We start from the raw sequence: 20857 nt of genomic DNA on the forward strand, positions 1-20857 counted from the left end.
CTCATGTCGCCTATCCAAATTGTTCAGTGTGTGTGTGTGTGTGTGTGTGAGACAAGCGACATGAGCGATATTCACCTGAAGCTGCTGCCTGGACCCTTCCTGCTCCAGTCTGTACCTGTACCTGCCGCAGCTCCTGTGTTCCAGACTCCCAGCATGTCAGGCAGCAGACCAGAGGGATCCTGTGAAGAAATCTGCCCCCTGTGAAGAAATTAGCGGCGGGCAGGAGTGTTACGTAGCGCTACTACTGTCTGCAACTGGCATGGGCATTAGGTTACATAGCGCTACCATTTCTGGCAACTGGCATGGGTATTACGTGTATGCATCGCTACTAATGTCAGCAACTGGCTTGGGCATTACGTGTAGGTAGCGACACTACTGTTGGCAACTGGCGTGGGTGTTATGTGAACGATATTGGCAAAATATCTTTCAGTGTATATGCGACGAATGATGATGCGCATACCCACCAGTTGTTGATCAAGGTTGTTCGGCAACTGTGCATGCAGCTCAGTTTGGCTATCTTTAAAAAAAAAAAAGCCTATAGCCACTTCAGGGAGACGGACAGGGTTATGGGGGGGTGCGGCAAGGCGGCGGGGACACAGGGCGACCGTCGGCGAGGCGGCGGGGACCTGGGGGGAGCCCCATTGTAAAGGGACGCACGCGCATCTCGTGCGCGCGCGTCCCCTTACGGCGGCTGGCGGGGGATGGCTGATGGTAACTCTTCCACCATCCCCTGCAAAGCTGGGACACGCTCCATCTGTATATGCACCTACTTATTCTCTCCATACAGTTTTGTAAGGTTATCTTTATGTATCTTCTGATTATGTTGTACAATATTGAAACTCCTAGTCTATATTTTTAAAGAAATCCAAATAAAATATATTCTCAAAAGAAATCCACTTTAATTTATCTAATAATATAGATATTTTTACTAATGTCCCAAAACATCTGTAGAGTTATTCCCTTTGCAAGCTAATTTATGGAGTTACTCAACTTAAATTAGCAGGCCAGGTGACAATCGATCGACTGGACATGTGTACAGCTCGAAGTATGCATGCGCAAGGCCATCCTGAGATAAAATCCAATGTCTTTTTAATCTCTGACTGCATGCAAGTTGGTTTGCAGGAGGCCAGCGTTCTGCGGTGTCAGGGAAAATGCAGGCGATATTTTCGCAAACTTTTCACAGCTTGCACAGGGTGGTCTTTCACTCTGGCGGGGTGGGTATACGTGATCACAGGGCTCTACAAATTAGCAGCCCAGTGATCAGGTCTGAATAAACCCCTACATTTTATACCCAAACTGTAAATTTGCAGAGCATCTTTGCATAGTCCTTAAGGCAGGCATGTCCAAACTGTGGCCCCTTCAGCTGTTGCGAAACTACACATCCCAGCATGCCTTGCAATCGTTTTAGCATTTCTTAATAGAAAAACTGTGGCAAGGCATGATGGGACTTGTAGTTTCACAACAGCTGCCTTAAGGGATCTCTTTTCCTGTAAATGCCTGATTTTATAAACCATTCCAATGATGTGTCTTCTTAACTACTTTGCTATATAAGTCCATATAACTTCTACTTAACTTCACCAGGTGTGGTCCTCTTATTGATCTGTGTAGAGGCCCGCATGTAAGGCACACTGGGAAGATTAAAGCCTTAAAAATATACAAGGTAGGCATCAAAATGTACTTCAAAAAGCAGTGCAACAATTACATAATTACTGTACCTGTCATAAATACTTTTTATATGTATAACCTACCCCAAAGCTCTTTCTTTCGCAAACACCCTTTTTCTGCTGTAAATATAAGGATTATATATGACGAGAGGAATAACTGGGCTCTAACAACAGAACAAAAGTAGTGGCCTGTATGTGTGTGCAGCAGTATTCAGTGCCTGCGCTGCCACAATATGATTCATGTTTCAGAATTCTTCAACGTATTGGGAGGGGAAGGCCGACATGGAAACGCTGCAGAGAGTATATGGAATATCCTTTCCTGATAATAAGCTGATGAAAGAATGGGAGCAATTCCAGGAAGAAGCTAAAAACAGAGATCACAGAAAGATTGGGAAGGTTAGTGCTGTTCTTGTGTACAATAAATACAATGCCAGTAATAAATCCCTTTTATAAAGGCCCCCAAATATATGTGACAGATTTTTTTGCTATTTATCTAATTCCTTAATGCCAGGGGCAGGAATTTGTGAGTATTCCACATGTTGAATTTCCCTAATTTGCAGATACTGTAACAGCCAACAGCTGCGTATACACTGTGTGATATATTGGGCCCCATTCAGATCTGCTTGCTGGGCTGTGAGTGTACAGAGCCCATCAAGCAGGTGGCTGCTGACCAGCCGAGCACACTCCCCCGGCGTGGCAGGCGAACACCTCCGGTTTCTGTGGGACGTCCAGAAAATGCTGGCGGCATGCCCCCAAATGCCCTTTAGGCAGGCGGCTCTGCCGGCGGCACGCCCCCCCCCCCAAATGCCTTTCAGGCGGAAGGCTCGCGCATGCGCACTGTGTACTTTCATGGTCACTCGATGATTGCTAAGGCTAATTCGCAGCCCAAGCGAGTGGGTCTGAATGACCCCCATTGTCCCAATACGGATCCAATGATATATCGTATGCATCGTATAGTGTGTTCCCGCGATGCGCTGTTCCCATCTATCTTACAAGAGGTCATGTGTTGCACATCACATGGGTTCTTCCCTAAGAGGACGCAATGTAATTTAAATGCAGTATGTAACAATGCACTGTATAGTGTGTATGGAGGCCCAGTGTATCATTACATAATTTTGCACAATATCTGGGACAAACTATCGCATAGTATGTGCAATAGTATGTGTGGATTGGCAATTGGGGGATTTTATAATGCAGAATTTTGCTTGATTCCTTGATGGATCACCAACCATCGATGGCCACATATTGGCAGATGGGTAGAATGGATCGGATTGATAGAATGGTCATTGTTTAAACGACAACACAAAGGGCCTGACTAACGTTTGTGTGGGTTTGCACAGTTACAAAGGAAGCAGCTGTAGAATTCCTTGTAAGTTAACTTGAAATACAGCAGAAAGTGTTAGTAGGCTATAGATGCCTCTTGAATGCATTTGCAAGATTTGAGTGCTGCTTCTAAGGAAGCAGCCTCAGATCACCTTCGTTCAGCCTCCGACGTCACAGCCCCTGATCCTGTTACGCCTTTCCCCGTTAAGATGACTCGTGCCAGGTGCAGCCCCCACTCTGCCTCCCAAAGCTGCACTGGTGCCGGACGCAGTCCCGACAGTCGTGATCTCGACTGTCAAAACGCCAACAGCCGTTTGCCCGATGGCCACCCTCTATTTCCCCTTATGGGGGTCCACGACCCCCATAGAGGGAGAATAGAATAGGTGGCTGCGCTCGCCACTGTGCCCGCAAGGGGCTTTTTTGCGCTCGCCATGCTGTCTGAGTCCGGGCAGTCGGAATCTCGATGTCGGGCTAATGACTGTTGGGATCCCGACTGTCTGAACCCCATACCACACCCGATTCTGATCGGTCCCCGGCGTATTCGCATCGGGGACCAATGTTTGCACTCTGCGCATGCGTATACACTCATATGCGCATGTGCAGGCCTGTTGTGCGGATGCCTTTGGCGGCTTGCACAGGGGGGGGGGGGGGGGGGGGGATGGAGGCAGACACAGGCCTCTACCTGCCTGGAGCAGGTAGCTGACGTCACCCACCCCGTTCTTGAACCCAGAAGCTGCAAATATAGGTCAGTCAAGACTATTTGCGAATGGAAAAAATCATTTGGTCGGCAACCATCAATTATTTTCACCCCCGTATGCTACCCTGGAAATGGATATTTATGCAAAACATCCCTTCTCAATGCAGCGGGGGAATTCACTCACCCAGGGGGCAGCGTTAGATGGCTCGCTAAGCAGCTAAGCGATCCAACCACAATCAGGTTCTTGGTTTGCTAATGGACAAAACCATGTGCACAAGACCCCTATGCCAAAAGTTTCTTATTGATTAATGTAGAAAAAAATATGGACTTTAGGACATTATGTCATACCTACTGTAGGTTTAATTATGTGGTGAGGGACAATATTTGCTTCTGTGTGTCAACATAGTTTGACTGGCAGCCAACAGCACTGATGTTGTCTATTACGTTGACAATAAATATTTTTAAATAGTTCTGGACCACAAACTTGAGGCACCCCTGCAAGGCCCCAATGCACCCCAGGGTGCCACAGGACACAGTTGGGAACCACTGACATAGTTTATTTCCTGCTGTACCATCTAGTGCAGTGGTTTCCAACCCTGGTCCTCAAGTACCCCCAACAGTGCATATTTTCCAGGTCACCCGGCAGGTGCACTCATTATTCAGGCACATTTGAAAAGATCCACAGGTGGAGCTAATTATAACACTTGTGATTCTGTGTGGAGACCTGCAAAACATGCACTGTTGGGGGTACTTGAGGACCAGGGTTGGGATCCACTGCTCTAGTGCACTAATAACTTAGGTGGGTGACTCAACACCGCTTGGTAAGCAGCGGTCATTCGCTGCTTAATGAGCGGCTTAATGCTGCCCCGCCCAACGACCCCCCCGCCCCTGCCACTGAATCCCCTCAGTACCATGCAAGGAGATATGCTCTCTAACACACCCACGCATGCATCTGTGTGCAGTAGAAATCATTCTATACAGGTTGAGTATCCCTTATCCAAATATCTGTTCTCCAAATTATTCCAAAAACCCTACATTCCAGAAAGTGTAAACATTTTTTTTTTCTAAAAGCACTACTGGGGGCGTCTGTAACAGCACTACTGAGGACATGATATGTAACTGACACTACTGATATGTAACTGACACTACTGAGGACATGATATGTAACTGACACTACTGATATGTAACTGACACTACTGAGGACATGATATGTAACTGGCACTACTGAGGACATGATATGTAACTGGCACTACTGAGGACATGATATGTAACTGGCACTACGGAGGACATGATATGTGACTGGCGTTAAATATGTGCAAGAAAATGATTGCTTGGCATTTAAATTCATTACCTGAGATAGTACACAAACTTTGTTTCATGTTTTGAAATCTTGTTTTATGCACATATAAAATATATTTGTGTATATTTCATGTGTTTGATGTGTTTGTACAACATAAATGCAAGATACCTCATTGAAATAAAAAAAATTCTGAAATCCGTTATCCAAAATTCTTCTGGTCCCGAGCATTTTGGATAAGGGATACTCAACCTGTAGTTGCCAACCATTGAATAATTTATCCTACCTTCGCAAATAACAGTCAGTCTGAACTGACTTTTATTTGCGAGCACTAGGAGGAAGACTGGGCGGGCAGCTAATGTCCTGTGATGTCAGCCACCCGCCCATGGGTATCGACCCACCAGCGTTCCCATGGGAATGCTCAGCATTTTCTTCGGAATGCCCATAAAACGCTGGGAGTTCCCATTGGTGGCCCCAGTTACCGCCGCCGTCAGCCCCCTTCCCTCCCTCCCTCCCCCACAACAAAATGACACCGTGAGTGTATACCTTGCTGAAACAGTTAATTGCCGGGGTCTGCACATTTGCAAATACGCGCTTGCGCATGTGCAGGCCCCCCACCATCGGAACAGTGCCGAATTTGCCCCGTTCTGAATGGTTGTGAATTAGGCCCTACATAATGTAACGGCTGTTTGAACTGTTTCTGTTGTATTCTTCCCCCATGACATTTGCCACTGCTGTTACATGGAATTGCTGGGCAGGATTCTAGTAGTTGGAAATTAACTTCATCTTCCTCCCAGAGGAATGGAATGCTAAGATCCAATTGATGAATTTAGCATATAAAAAAGCTCTAAAAACATGTCTAATACACCAGGGTGTTTTATTTGTGTATAATACAGGTTTCTATTGAGCATGCATTGATCATGTACAATAACAGAGCTCTATGCATTTTCAGGATCAAGAGCTCTTCTTCTTCCATGATATGAGTCCAGGGAGCTGTTTCTTCCTACCTCGCGGGGCACACATATATAACACTTTGATAGACTTCATCAAGGTTAGTACTGCACGGCAAATCAGTTCATGTCTATCTGAATAATGTAAAGGAGAAGACCGCCTTTCAAGAATGGAAAGATTATTCAGAAAAGCTAAAAATTGTTATTGCTCAGATCACAGCAATAAATATTATTTTGTCAGGGGGATCGCACCAATTTAAGTCTCCAGGAGGTGCGCTCTGATGCACGTAAGATTCTAAAAATGATGCCTCTTGGATCTTGATTAAACCCACCCCTATGGAAAATATGGGGACAGCTGCTGCAAGGGCTGTGCAACACTTAATTCTGCCCTTAAACAGGAGCGAACAGTCCGTATAATTTAAGAGCAAAATTGATAAATAGACCCCTCTGTGTCTCAATATCTGCTCTCTGGCTTTCTAAGGACATCCACAGAGTGTGTTCTGGGCAGAGTCTGCTTGGCCCCTCCCTCCTTCAGGTATATGCACTTACTGACTCATTGCAGCGACTGATAGCTTTCGCTACTGTATACCCAAATTATACCATTCCTACAAGATAAGAGTATATTGCTTAAATACTAGTGCTTCTTTCAATGGTCTTTCTTGTGGGTGTTGAAGTAATAAACAACTAAAATATGGATAAGAGCACTACGGTCCCAGCAAACACTGTCCTACTTATACTGTGTGGATATGCTGCAAATGTAGGACTATAAGTGCTAACATGCCCTGGCCAACAGAGGGCACTGGAACCTTCAGTACAGTTATCAATGACACTGTACACTGACAAGCCATATATATATATATATATATATATATATATTTATATTTTTTTTTTTTACTAAAATAATGTGATAAGTTGAAAAAATACCAGAGGAAGCCCTGTGATAATAACAATGTCTTCCAGTGGTGGTGTTCCCTGGAAGGTCTGTTCTTCTGCTCTAGCTCAGCCTCTCCTGCCTGCTGAGATCAGCCATGTGTATCTTACAGACCGTATGCGGATCACAGTGTAAAAAAAACAATAAAAATGTGAATAAAAAATCCTCCCTTACCTGGGTCAGTAATAAGTGAGCTTTGGTCATCTGTTCCTGTGCTCTTGCTGTGACCCTGGTCATCAGATCGGTTATGGGTCATAGGGTCGACAGTATAAAGAACGACATGCATTATTAGGTCGACCCCTAAAGGTCGACAGTGCTTCGGTCGACATATGAAATTGGTTGGCAAACCTAAGGTCGACCGGGTCGAAAGGTCGACAATAGGGGGGGGGGGGGGGTCGACAGTAAGAAGGTCAACATTATTTTGTCACATTTTTTCGGGTCTGTGGGCTAGATTCTCTAAGCTTCTAAAGTGATAAAATGGAGAGTGATAAACAGCCAGCCAATCAGCTCCTGCCTGCCATGTCACAGACTATGTTTGAAATATGTCAGACAGGAGCTGATTGGCTGGCTGTTTATCACTCTCCATTTTATCACTTTTGAAGCTTAGAGAATCTGGCCCTATGTACGTCGACATGGACAACGTATGGGTACCGCGCTCGCCATGATTCCGGCACTATTCTATTCTCCTTCCATGCCCTAGTGGATGGTAGGGTATGAAATACCGCCGGTTTTTGAAAAAAAAAATGTAAAAACATTTTGACTGTCGACCTTCCCATTGCTGACCTAATGCTTATGTCGACCTTCCGATCCTGACGTCCTTAGCTATTTCGACAAATTTCATGTGTCCACCATAAGCCATTTATGGCATGCTCTGTCCCTGCCTGCGATATTTGATACATCCTTGTGAATATGCACTTGGCAGATGTGTTTATTTTATGATGATATAAGCATCTTCCTGAGACAACTGTGTATCCATCCTCTCTGTCAGCCCAAGTGTAAGAACTCCTATGTATTCCAGGAAGGGGCAAATTCCTCTTGTGTCATATTCCGATACAATTTATTACAGATCATGCTCAGATATAGAGGAGGAGGCAGGAGAACCGCTGCTGCTTTTCTGTCACCTGTTTTACAGTAAAAGCACATGCACTAGAGTTCTTTACTGGCTTAGGTTAATCCTTAGAGGGTAATTTGAGTGACACCTCTAAAGCAGGAAAGGATTAGAAGATTTATCACAGCTGTGTTCAATGAAAATACCTGACATAAATTCTTCAGAGGTTTTAATCGTAAAAAATACTACGAACCGAAGGTATATATTTTATATTTAATTTGATCTATTACTAAGATAGACTATGGGCGGTATTCAATGAGGCTGATTCGCCAGGTTTTTATGGCGATTTTGTGCTGTAAGGCGAATTTCTGACTAAAACGGTGAATCACCCTATTCAATGACCAGATGGCGAATACATTTCAAGGTTTTTTTAGCCATGATTCACCGAGTAGCAATCGCTATCTTTTTATGGTGAAGTGGAAGGTGAACTTTTAAAATAAAGTGTTTTGTTTTTTACAATTGGTGTCAAAAAATCTGGAATTTTTTTCTGAGGAGGGGCATGCTATTTTTATTCATGTGCTGTAAGCACATGAATATATATTTAATTTTTTTTTTACACAGACCAGCCAGCAGGGGGCCGGAGCCGAGCCGCTCATTAGATATTCATATATTCACTTCACCCGATCATTACATATGCATGATCGGGTGTAGTGAATATACCCGGTCCCCTGCTGGCACCCCCGGGGGAAGGCAGCCTGTGCTGTCTGGCACCTGGGGAGCCCACCTCCCCCCCACAAACGTTCTGGGGCAGGCCACCGTCCTCAGGCTCCCTGCGGCGTCTGTCGCAGGAGCTCAAATTCGCCAGTCAGGGGCAGCGAGCCCCTGACTCGTTGAATACAACGCAGCGAGCAGTGGCGAATGTGCAGCGAATCCTAAACAAGATTCGCTGCACGTCGCCGGTATTCACATTGAATACCGCCCAATGTATAGATGCACTACAGTATAAGCTCATAGTCTAGATCTCTGACTAATGGGGGGGGTGGGGGGTGTACACATGGTTCGATGCAGCGCCCATCATTATTATCATCATTCGATATAGACCACAGCCAGGACCCAATGGGTGCCAACATCGAAGATGAGAGAGGGAGGGACGAACGGCGAGCAGGGGGGGGGGGGGCTGCAAGAACAGCATCAAGGGCGTATCTACCATAGGTGCAAGGGGTGCATCTGCTATGGGGCCCAGAGCTGAAGGGGACCCATCTTTACTGTCTAATAATATGTTTTACATACATTCTCCATCAGTTGCTAAATAGGGGGCCCTTACAAACCTTTGCTATGGGGCCTACGAATATCTAGTTATGCCCCTGAACAGAATTACTCTGCCTTTGATCTTCCAGATCGAAGCAGTAATAGACTTGCCAGGCAAGTCTATTTCTGCTTCCGATCCCGGTGCCGCGGGGCTGCACATTGGGATTGAATCTGGATTGAAGGCAGATAGCACTGTTCGATTTCAATTTGCTTTTGCTTTTTTAGAAGCAAAATCATATCGCAAACCTGTCCAAATTGTGCACCCCATTAAGGTGATCTGTATCAAGCCTTGGAGAGAGATAAAGTAGATAAGTTGCTCTAAGAAACCAATCAGATTCAAAAGTTACAAACCTACAGATTTATCTGTCCAATCTATTTGGTGGGAAACCTGGAAATGTATGGGAGAATATGACAATCAAATATTTGCTACCAAACTCTGTAAAACAGAAAATGAACAGTCAGACAAATTGTTTAAATCAATCTGATATAAAAACTGTATCCAAGCAATTGTTTTTTTCTGTTTTCCAACATTTGGAATCAAATTTTTAATTGTCATTTGCACCCTTACATTTCCAGGGTTTTGTTTCCACCAGATAGATTGGACAGATAAATCTGTAGGTATGTATCCAGCTTAACTTTATTTCATAGATGATGCTAAATAACGCTTTTCCTCCTCCTTTTTTAAATTCTCAGATCAGGTTAAATGCAAACCTGGTGGGTTGACCTTTGTGGGATTATAGCTCATTTTGGGTCAGATGTATTAAACCTGGAAAAGTGGAAGGTGATCAGCTGTGTTTGGAAAAAAATGGCAATTAGGAGGTGATTGGTTGGTGCGTTATCAACTTCTGCTTTATCACCACTTTATTACTTTACCTGGCTTAAAACATCTGCCCCTTTGTTTCTCTATTTGTAATTTATTGTTTAGCGGGAAAGGAAGGCCCACAGATCTTTCACCAAGGGATAGCTTGTTCCAACAAACATGCCTCTTCTCTCCCATGTTCCAGCTGGGTGCTGGATGACCTTCCGATAGTGAAGATCTGACGGTCAGTAAACTGACATCGGAATCCTGACTTACAGGGGGTTATCCTCCCTCGTGGGGGTCAACGACCCCCATAGAGGGAGAATAGAACCTGTGGCAAGTGCAGTGAGCCATCACGCCAGCAGCGTGGTGCGCGCAGCAAGCCTGCAAGGGGCTTTGATGGGCTCACCCCCCTATTGGAATGCCCACAGTCGGGACTGTGATGTTGGTATTCTGACCATTAGAATCCTGACTGTCGGGGAGCTATACCACACCAGTTCCACCTCTCTAAGTGTACAGTATGTGCAGTACCAAAAAGAATTCTCACTGGGATGACCGTCCAACTGTACATAACCTCATTGTGAATAAATGTCTGTTCGCTACAACTAATGTAACATTGTTTCAGGAATTGTATCAGATGAGGAATTTCACAGAGGTAGCGACTCCTAACATCTACAACAGCAAATTGTGGGAAGCATCTGGTCATTGGCAGCATTACAGCGAGAATATGTTTTCCTTTGAGGTTGAGAAGGAAACCTTTGCACTGAAACCTATGAACTGTCCAGGACATTGGTAAGTAGGAGCTTACATTCCAATTTAAGTATAAAGAGACCACTATCTCTAATTGTAATGACTAGTGCTGCCCATGAAAGCAAGCAGTGAGCTCAGTGCACACAGCTCATAGCCAAGTCAAATGGAATTAACTGATTGTTCTGCATTTACACTGATAGGGTTGGGTATAAACTGTTAAGGTGCCCACACACTAGAAAGATTTTTGGGCCGATTGGCCGATTTCCGATAAATCGGCCGATATATCGTCTGATTTTTACCGATAATCGGTCGAAAATCAGCCGATTTTGGTCCGATGCGCGCTCCCGTGGATCTTTAGCTGAATCTTCTGATCTTACATGCCGCACAAAAGATCAGAAGATTTAACAAAAGATCCATAGGAACGCACACGGGATCTTAAGAAAAATCTTTGGTAAAGATGTGCGCTTGCCCGAAATCTTTTGTCCAGGACAGACAAAAGATTTCAAGGCTAATTTATGCGCACATCTTACGATCGCAGATCTTTCTAGTGTGTGGGCACCTTAAGACTACAATCTGAGATGCAGTTTTGCATTTTCAGAAGCAGTAATCACCATCCTCATCCATATGTACGACACCACATACATCTGAAGTACTACACAGTTCTAATCATATGTAACAAAATCATACAGGCAAGGTTAACAAAGGAGGTGCAGGCATGAGACAAAGGGTATAGAAGTCCCTGCTCCTGAGAGCTTGCAATATACAACAGGGGTTCTCAGCCACTATCCCCAAGTACCAAAGTCTGTGCACACGGGGGAAATAATCACTAACCCAGCAAATAAATGCACTCACATGTGCATGATCAAAGGCATCCACAAAAACATTTTGCATTGGGTTTACAAAAAAGAGATACAATAGACTGCGCTAATTAAGAGTGAAAAGTAATTAAAAAATGCCAGTAACCTAAAAGTTAAACATGATTTAATGTAGAAATAAACATTTATAGCAGCTCAAGTTAAAATCAAAGGTTGTACATATATTGTGCACATAAAAAACTAACAATGGGTATGTTGCATTAAAAAAATGTGGAGGATTTGATTCTTCCTAAAGTGACTGAAAAAATGTGTCCATACGGTACCATATATTTTAGCAATGAGTCCAGCTGGATGATGGGCAAAGAGTGGTGAGCCCGCTTGGATCCCTTCCTATTTTGCCTCGAATGTAAGGGACCTGGAAGGCTGGGGGGAGGGAATAGCAGCTTGGTGTTAAGGAGTGAATTGAACTCCTGCTGTTCCTTGGGTGCCAGTGAATTGGCCTGGTTGTAGATTTTTGATTTTCTCCCCAATCGGTGCCAAAACAAGGTCTGGAGGCTGGTCCGGACTCTCGGGTAATGCAAGCTGTTAGGGTCTTGTAGTGGAGGTCAGTCACTTTGGTAGGTTTCCAACGCGTTTCGCTCTGTAGTAGAGCTTTTTCAAGGAGCCTTGAAAATTTTTTCAATGCAACATACCCATTATTAGTTTTTTATGTGCACAATATATGTACAACCTTTGATATTAACTTGAGCTGCTATAAATGTTTATTTCTACATTAAATCATGTTTAACTTTTAGGTTACTGGCATTTTTTAATTACTTTTACTCTTAATTAGCGCAGTCTATTGTATCTCTTTTTTTGTATCTTCCAGTAGGGGAGTGACAACCCCCTTTTTTTGTACTGCAGCTTTTCTTTTGCTAACCAGGTCTAGGAATTGCGCCCCTACCTGATATCTTGTTATCAGTTCTCTTTCTACCTTGCATTGGGTTTAGCCTGTTGTATTGAGTCATCTTGATATAGAGCAAGAGGGCAATGCTGAGATAATAGAATGTGCACAGGGAGTAGTATCACATGGGGTAGGATATACCATAGTAAAGAATTGGGACAATACTTATGATTGAAGATTTGGGAAATGTCTGGTCTGGCAGGATATGACATTCCATACGTTGGAGTAGCAAAGAAGAAGTCTTTGAGGTGGTTATCAGAGAGACACAGGTTAGAGGCATATTTTGAGTGTGAGTGTATTCAGTGAAGAAGTCACACATTTCAGTATGAAGGGTAGTAGGAGTTACTGGAGACTTGTAAGGTGAAGGTGTAAAGGCAAATAAATGAATGGTAAAATGGTAGCCTGCCTCTGTTGCAGAATTGTGGAAGGGTCATCGTTATGCACATGTGCATAGACTGGGAAAATCATTCAGTGATGAGTGACTTGCATATGGATTTGTAGCTGGCTGTGTATATTTTTTGCACATCATTCGCAGACTTGGACAGGCCAGGTTTTCACTCTGTCTGGAAGGCGACAATCTGATTGCAGGCCTCTGCAAATTGAATCGGGCCCATAATTAGTAATTTATAGAAGAATTGCATTGTTATCAATAAAATAATAGAAGGCTATGAGAGTGGCAATAACGTTTTCCCCTTACACGTGCAGTGTATCATTGCTGTCTTACAATCTCTTGCAGTCTGATGTTTGGTCACCGCCCACGCTCTTGGCGAGAATTACCCCTGAGGTTTGCAGACTTCGGTGTCCTACATCGTAATGAGTTGTCTGGTGCTCTAAGTGGGCTGACAAGAGTAAGGCGCTTTCAGCAAGATGACGCGCATATATTTTGCACTATGGAGCAGGTAACTCGTACTGATTGTACACAAAGTTTCATGTATATTTCATTGGTAGAACATGGAGACATTGGTTTAAGAGCAATAATAACAATTGGGTATGACTACATAATCTCTAATCAACTCCTAACCGACCGGTCAGGGACATCTTCATAAAAACAACTGAAACATGTTAGAAAGCTACAAACTATTACAAGATTAAGTAGAATAACTTAATTAGAGTAGATTTTTAATCAAATAGATTTGTTGTTTAATTGGAATTTCATTAAAGCCTATGATTGATTCACATTTGTGTATTTCATAAATTGTAGAACAGAACATTTTTTATTAAATCCGACATTGCAGATGATATACCCTAAGAACAGGGGCGTATCCAGAACGTTGTGCGTCCTATAGTAACATATTGAAGATGCCCCTTGAGAGTCACATTTCTGTAGTAGTTATTCATTTTATGTCCTATAATTGTTCTCGGTTCATTTTTTGGACCATAGTAGTACCCTTGTTAATATTATGCCCCATAGTAGTGCCCGAGTTTATTTTATGAACCATGATAAAGTAGTTCCCTAGTTTACATGATGCGATATTGTAGGGCTGTCAGTAGAGATTATACTACACAGTATTCCCATATCAAATTAGGGGTGCTATCCTATTACCCGCGATCGCTGATCACAGTAATAGGCTAGCTCGGGACTATCTGGCCCTATCCGCGGATAATCAGGGATTTATTTCTCCTGCCTCAGGCCGGCAAAACATAGGCCCTTATTCTGGTTGGTGCGGTAAAATCAGCGTGCGTTCGTGCCGCCGATGTTTTGTGTCTGCGCATGTGCGAGCGAGGCGTACGGCCAAATCCCGCATGAAATGTGAACACTCCGAACAGGGGGTGGAGAGGGGCGTGAAGGGCTATTTGGGCTCATTACCATATGCATACGCCCCTGCGTTTCATGGGCGTTCCCATGCAAACGCGGGGCGTACGTATGGTAATGCAGTCGTGACGCACGTGTAGGGGGCGGACATATGACATCGCCGGATGTCAGCTGCCCGCCCAGATCCCTGCTTTTGCACGGAGAAATGCCCTTGTGGTCTGAGGTTGCGGGAGCTGGTGGAGCACTCGGTCCTGCATTCGATGGTCTGCGACCATCGAATGATTGGGGAGGTTACCTGAGATGGAGGAGGCGTATTCCGTGAAAAATACATGTGCGGTCCGTTCGGCCAGCTTCTTACCGCGTACGTACGGAGTTGGCGATCCGTATGGAAGGCGGGGTTTCACACGCACGGTCCTGGCCGCATATTCGGCTCCGGCCGCACCGATCAGAATAAGGGCCATAATCACAGTTGGATGAAAATATATCACACATACCCCGAGATGCACTCGGATGGGTACAGACTTTGACTCATTTAACATACCTTAGTGACACATTGGGCCTACTGTCTATTATGTATTTCCCTCTTCTCTCAAACTATTTTTCTCCCCATATCTTTACATTTGCGACGTACTCATAAGTAGGATAGAGAATATCCTCTCCTATCTTTCTCTTGGAATATTTGTAAAAAATTTAAAAATCTAATTTTTTTTTCTTATTATTTATTTTGAATTGATCATGTATGACACTGCATCGAGATGATCTTGAAATGATTATGTATGACATTGCATCGAGATGATGCACATATATATCAATATACATCACAGTATGATTTAATCTCCAACAATTTGACATTCATCACCATCCTATGATGTCAGACATGCCAATATGGCACACATACACATTAGTGCATATTCTAATATGACTCAATTTTCAGTTATTTGGCGTCATGCCAATTATCAATAAACATCCAACTCACCCCGCAGCGAGCGGGGGTGAGAATATACACCAACCGGTCTCTTTGGAATGAGCTAAATCTCACTATTTCAGCCTCCATTTATGTACTGGAATTCCAAACCTCTTACCATCTTTTTTCCATAGTCGACATGTCGACCAGAAACGACACAGAACAATTATACAATATACTACTATGCCCCCTTTGCTTGCTTATCATCACGGAATAGGTGGGTAACACAAGCACATTTCTCCTTCATCCACTAGGTGTCACTGGAGTTACACTGGGGAATAGAAGGCGACCACAGGGAGCATGGGCACTTTAAATAAAAGATTAGAGTGGCTAACTCCTCCCCTTCTACTTCCCCTCCAGGTCAGTCTTAGTTTGTGCCCGAAAGGGAGCGGACACACACTTGGTGCTCTCTGAGCACTTCAGAGATTTTTTAAGCAGCATGGGTTTTTACTCTGCGCAGAGGACAGGCAGATAGTGTTACACTAACTGCCTGCTACGTGGGAGCCTGCCGAGGGAGCCGACCGCCCTAATCAAACAGCGCGCCCGGCTCTCTGGCTACTGAGACCACCGTCTCGGGAGGCAACGGGCGCTGCCCACCAAAGCACGCCGCGGTCCTCCCCCAGCCAACCGCCGACGGCAGGCGCACAGTGAGTATTCCCTGCCACCGCTGCTAGCGGCGGTGGTCAGGGTTTATTCGGAAAGGCGGCAGCAGAGGGCTTCAAGCCTGGCGCCAAGGACGCGAGAGCTGTCGGGCGAGGGGGCGGAGCTACCGCGTGGTACTCCCAGCAGCCCCGGCTATCCCCAGCGCTAACACGCGCGGCGGCCATCTTTTTTACACTGGCGCCGCAGCAGAGCAGACAGTGGGAAGCTCCTGTACCGCTGCAGCCCCACCAAAGGCTACAAGTACATCGCAGATCCTGGTGACCGTCCTGCTATAGCTCTCCCGGTACTGTGAGTTACAGTGGGGGGTTGAGAGCTTAGAGAGAGATAGTTGGGCTGTGCAAAAAAAATCAAGGCTATAGCGCTACCTGGTTATAGACCATAGCGCAGTACAAAGCCTGTGGCAGCTCCTTTCCTTCACTATCTCTCCTGTCAGTCCTTCTTACTGGACTTATCTATACCTACTCTCCCTTGGGTGTGTGGTAGTGTGTGGATTCTGTGACATATTTGTACAATGGCAGGGGGAAGCTCCAAGAAAATTGCCTGTAAGACTTGCAATGCTAAGTTTACCCCTTCAGCCCCTGGGGAGATTAACTGTGAGAAATGCACTGTTACTCCCTCTGGTTCGCAGACCCCTGTGGACCCTCCTTTCTGGGCCTCACAACTAACTGAGGTTATGTCCCGTTTATCCTCTGAGTTAACTCAGTCTCAGAAGGATAGAGAGACCTCTAGGACACAGCAGACGGATTTAACCTCTGCAGTTCAGAGCCTCACTAGGGCCCTAGCTCCACGGCAGGCGGAGCCTCGCCCGTCCTCCTCAAGGCAGCCCCCTCCCTTGCTGAGGAGAAGAGCTTCTCCATTACACTCCCCTGACTCTGACGATATGCCAGACCTGGAGGAGGGAGAATTTGCGCCCCCTGGGGACGACATGCAGGATGCACAGGATGTGTTAGTCTATGACACACAGGAACCTGCCACACCCTCTCAGGGTATTGAGGACCTCATAGAGATGGTCAAAGTAGCCTGCAATGTGACAGAGGGAGTTGATACACCTTCCCGGCCATCCATTTTTGGGAAAAAGGCAAAATTGTCCCCTAATTTCCCGGTAGCTGAGGAATTAGATGAGCTGGTAACTGACGCCTGGAAAAACCCAGACAAACGTTTTCAGGCTCCCAAACGGTTCTTTCAGAACTATCCACTGCTGCCGGAGGGCAGGAAGAAGGTGGAAATTCCTCCGGGAGTCGATTCATCTGTATCCCGGCTGTCCAAAAAGACTGTCCTCCCAGTCCCTGGGGCTACCACCCTCAAGGATGTCTCAGACCGTAGGTTAGAGATGACCTTGAAAAACATCTTTTCAGCGGCTGGCGTGTTACAGCGTCCGGCGCAGATTGGTTGTTGGGTGAACAAGGCCATAGGTGTCTGGGCGTCACAACTCTCTGCTGAAGTGAATGACGATTCAGATCCAGCTACTATTCTGCAGCTGGCTGAACAAATCCAGGATGCTTCAACCTTCTTAATAGAGGCATCCTCAGACATTTGCGCGGTGGCAGGTAGAATTTCTGCTCTCTCCATTTCAGCCCGCAGAGGTCTCTGGCTGCGTCAGTGGCAGGCTGATGCAGAATCAAAAAGGGCGGTGGAATCCATGGCCTTTAACGGGGAGCTCCTGTTCGGCCCGGAACTAGATAGATGGATATCCCAGGCCACAGGTGGGAAGTCACACTTCCTTCCGTCGGCAGCTCCACCTCCATCTCGCAGAACTGCCCACAATCCTTCCTTTCGTGCCTTTCGTCCCTCCAGCAGGTTCAGAGGTAGATCCAGGGGAGGTGCTCCTTCACAGAGAGGAACCAGAGGCAGTGGAAGAGGTGCTTCCACTACCACTCTGGACCCCAAGGCCACCAAGCCTGCTGCATGACGGTCCTCCGTCCCAACTGGGGGACCCCAGGGTAGGAGCTCGGTTACGGAACTTCGGCTCCATGTGGCTCCAGTCCTGTCAGGACGCCTGGGTAAGAGAGCTTGTGACCCTCGGTTACAAGATTCGCTTCAGCAGGTCTCCCCCAGACAGGTTTTTCAAGACCGGTCTTCCTCGTCCTCCAGAGAAAGGACAACAGCTGCTGGCCGCCATTGCCAAGCTGCAGGACATGGGAGTAGTGGTTCCGGTCCCCGCAGAACAGCGGTCCCGGGGCTACTACTCCAGCCTGTTTCTAGTACCGAAGCCGGACGGCTCGGTACGTCCCATTCTCAACCTGAAGGATCTGAACCTATACTTGCACGTGGCCAGATTCAAGATGGAATCCCTTCAATCCGTCATACAGGGTTTGGAAGAAGGGGAGTTCTTGGTATCCATAGATATCAAGGACGCTTACTTGCACATCCCCATTTGGGCCCCGCACCAGGCTTATCTGCGGTTCGCAGTGCAGGACCGGCATTGGCAATTCCAGGCCCTTCCATTCGGCCTCTCGTCCGCACCTCGGGTCTTCACCAAGGTGATGGCAGTGATGATGGAGGTCCCTCCGCATGCAGGGGGTTACTATCATCCCCTATTTGGACGACCTTCTGCTGAAGAGTCGTTCAAGGGACACCCTGTTGGAGCACATTCTTCTCACACAGAAGATCCTCACATCACACGGGTGGATCCTCAACTTTGCCAAGTCGCAGCTTCATCCCACTCAACGTCTCCTGTTTCTAGGGATGATTCTGGACACCAGCCAGATGCGGGTGTTCCTTCCAGCGGACAAGATTCAGTCCTTGCAGGCCTTGGTCAGACTTGTCCTGAGACGGAGACAGGTGTCTGTACACCTGTGCACCAGGCTTTTAGGGAGGATGGTATCCTCCTTCGAGGCGATGCAATACGCCCGGTTTCATTCTCGCCCCTTCCAGCTGTCGCTCCTCCATCAATGGTCGGGCTCTCACCTGCATCTGCAGCAGAGGGTGACCCTGTGCCCACAGGCTCGTTTGTCCCTGCTGTGGTGGCTGAACACCGCCAACCTACAACAGGGGAGGAGGATCGCGATTTGGGACTGGACCCTCATCACCACGGACGCCAGCCTCCGGGGTTGGGGTGCGGTCACCCTGGACCGTCAGTATCAAGGGTTGTGGACGCAACAGGAGAGTCTGCTTTCCATCAACATCCTGGAGCTACGAGCTGTCTACTATGCTCTTCTCCAGGCCAGACCTCTTCTCCAGGGAAAAGCTGTTTGTGTGCAGTCCGACAACTCCACGACTGTTGCGTACATCAACAAGCAGGGAGGAACCCGCAGTTGCGCAGCCATGAAGGAGGTCAGCAGGATCCTGGTCTGGGCAGAGACCCATGCCCTAGCCCTGTCAGCCGTGTTCATTCCAGGAGTGGAGAACTGGGAGGCCGACTTCCTAAGTCGGCGGGACGTTCATCAAGGAGAGTGGTGCTTGCACCCTCAAGTCTTTCAGAAGCTGGTACATCGCTGGGGCTGTCCCCAAGTGGACCTGATGGCGTCCCGCCACAATTTCCAACTTCCCCGGTTCTTCGCAAGAACACGAGATCCTCAGGCAGAGGGCGTAGACGCGCTGGTGGCCCCTTGGCCCTTCCAGTATGTGTACCTATTCCCGCCATTTCCGCTGATACCCCGGGTACTTCAGCGGATCCGGAGAGAGGGGGTCACGGCCCTGCTGGTGGCTCCAGACTGGCCTCGTCGGTCTTGGTACACCAGTCTGACAGCTATGCTGATAGACGAGCCGTGGCCTCTACCTCTTCAGGAAGACCTTCTCAGCCAGGGTCCCTTCATCTACCCAGATTTAGGTCGTCTGCATTTGACGGCGTGGCTGCTGAGAGGTCCATCCTGAGGAGGGCAGGTATACCTAGAGCAGTTATACCCACCATGCTTCGCGCTAGGAAAGAGGTTACCTCAGCACACTACCACAGGATATGGCGCTCCTATGTGGCTTGGTGTGAGAGGCGTGGAGTCTCTACATGCCTGTTCAAAAAGGCGAGACTTCTCCTTTTTCTGCAGGAAGGTTTGTCGGCAGGGCTGAGGCTGAATACCTTAAAGGTTCAGGTCTCAGCTCTCTCTATCTTTTTTCAGAAGAAGTTAGCCTTTCTTCCTGAGGTTCAAACCTTCTTTCAGGGGGTGCTTCGGTTGCAGCCCCCCATTCGTCCTCCAACGGCTCCCTGGGACTTGGACTTGGTGCTGGAGTACCTTCAGTCCTCTGTTTTTGAGCCCTTGGAGGAGGTAGACCTTCGCTACCTTACTTGGAAGGTCGTACTTCTGTTGGCTCTGGCTTCTGCCAGGCGTGTGTCGGAACTGGGGGCTCTTTCTTGTCGCTCCCCATTTCTACAGTTTCATCCTGACAGAGCGGAGCTCCGTACCAGCCTGGCCTTTCTCCCAAAAGTGGTATCGGTCTTTCATCTGAACCAGCCCATCGTGGTTCCTGCCTTTCCAGAGGACTCCCCGGTGGCGAGATCCTTGGATGTGGTTAGGGCTCTAAGAATTTATGTAGCCCGTACAGCCCCTATCAGGAAGTCTGACTCGCTGTTTGTGACATACGACCCTGTGCGTCGTGGATGGCCAGCCTCTAAACAGACGCTGTCCAGGTGGATTAGGTTAACTATTCGTCAGGCCTATGTCACCTCTTCACGGATTCCTCCAGGTTGCATTACGGCGCATTCAACCAGGTCGGTTGGATCCTCTTGGGCGCTCTGCCGAGCGGCTACCTGGTCCAGCTGCAGAACCTTCGTTCGGTTCTACAGGTTTGATACCTTTGCGGCTCCTGCTTCAGTGTTTGGCCGCAGGGTGTTAAGGGGTTCTCAGCGCTCTCCCACCCGGGATTGAGGGCTCTGGGACGTCCCCAGTGTAACTCCAGTGACACCTAGTGGATGAAGGAGAAAGAGGGATTTTGTACTTACCGTAAATCCTTTTCTCCGAGTCCACAGGTGTCACTGGACGCCCACCGCAGCGCTGGTCTCTTTAAAGTTGCCTCAGGGC

The 20857-nt window shown here is 46.9% G+C and overlaps 1 protein-coding gene across 2 annotated transcripts in view; it reads left to right on the forward strand.

Annotated features, from left to right (window-relative positions):
* Positions 1–20857, forward strand: part of LOC146075001 (threonine--tRNA ligase 2, cytoplasmic-like) — a 65323-nt gene that overhangs the window by 30847 nt on the left and 13619 nt on the right. For both annotated transcript variants that reach the window (XM_083183796.1, XM_083183795.1), the window contains exons 8-12: positions 1582–1660; positions 1914–2060; positions 5934–6032; positions 10643–10809; positions 13262–13424. In XM_083183796.1, the coding sequence (XP_083039922.1) occupies positions 1582–1660; positions 1914–2060; positions 5934–6032; positions 10643–10809; positions 13262–13424 (655 nt within the window). The remainder of the gene's footprint in view (positions 1–1581; positions 1661–1913; positions 2061–5933; positions 6033–10642; positions 10810–13261; positions 13425–20857) is intronic.

The sequence above is a fragment of the Crinia signifera genome, chromosome 4 (genome assembly GCF_055691185.1).
Source record: "Crinia signifera chromosome 4, ASM5569118v1, whole genome shotgun sequence".
Classification (NCBI taxonomy): domain Eukaryota; kingdom Metazoa; phylum Chordata; class Amphibia; order Anura; family Myobatrachidae; genus Crinia; species Crinia signifera.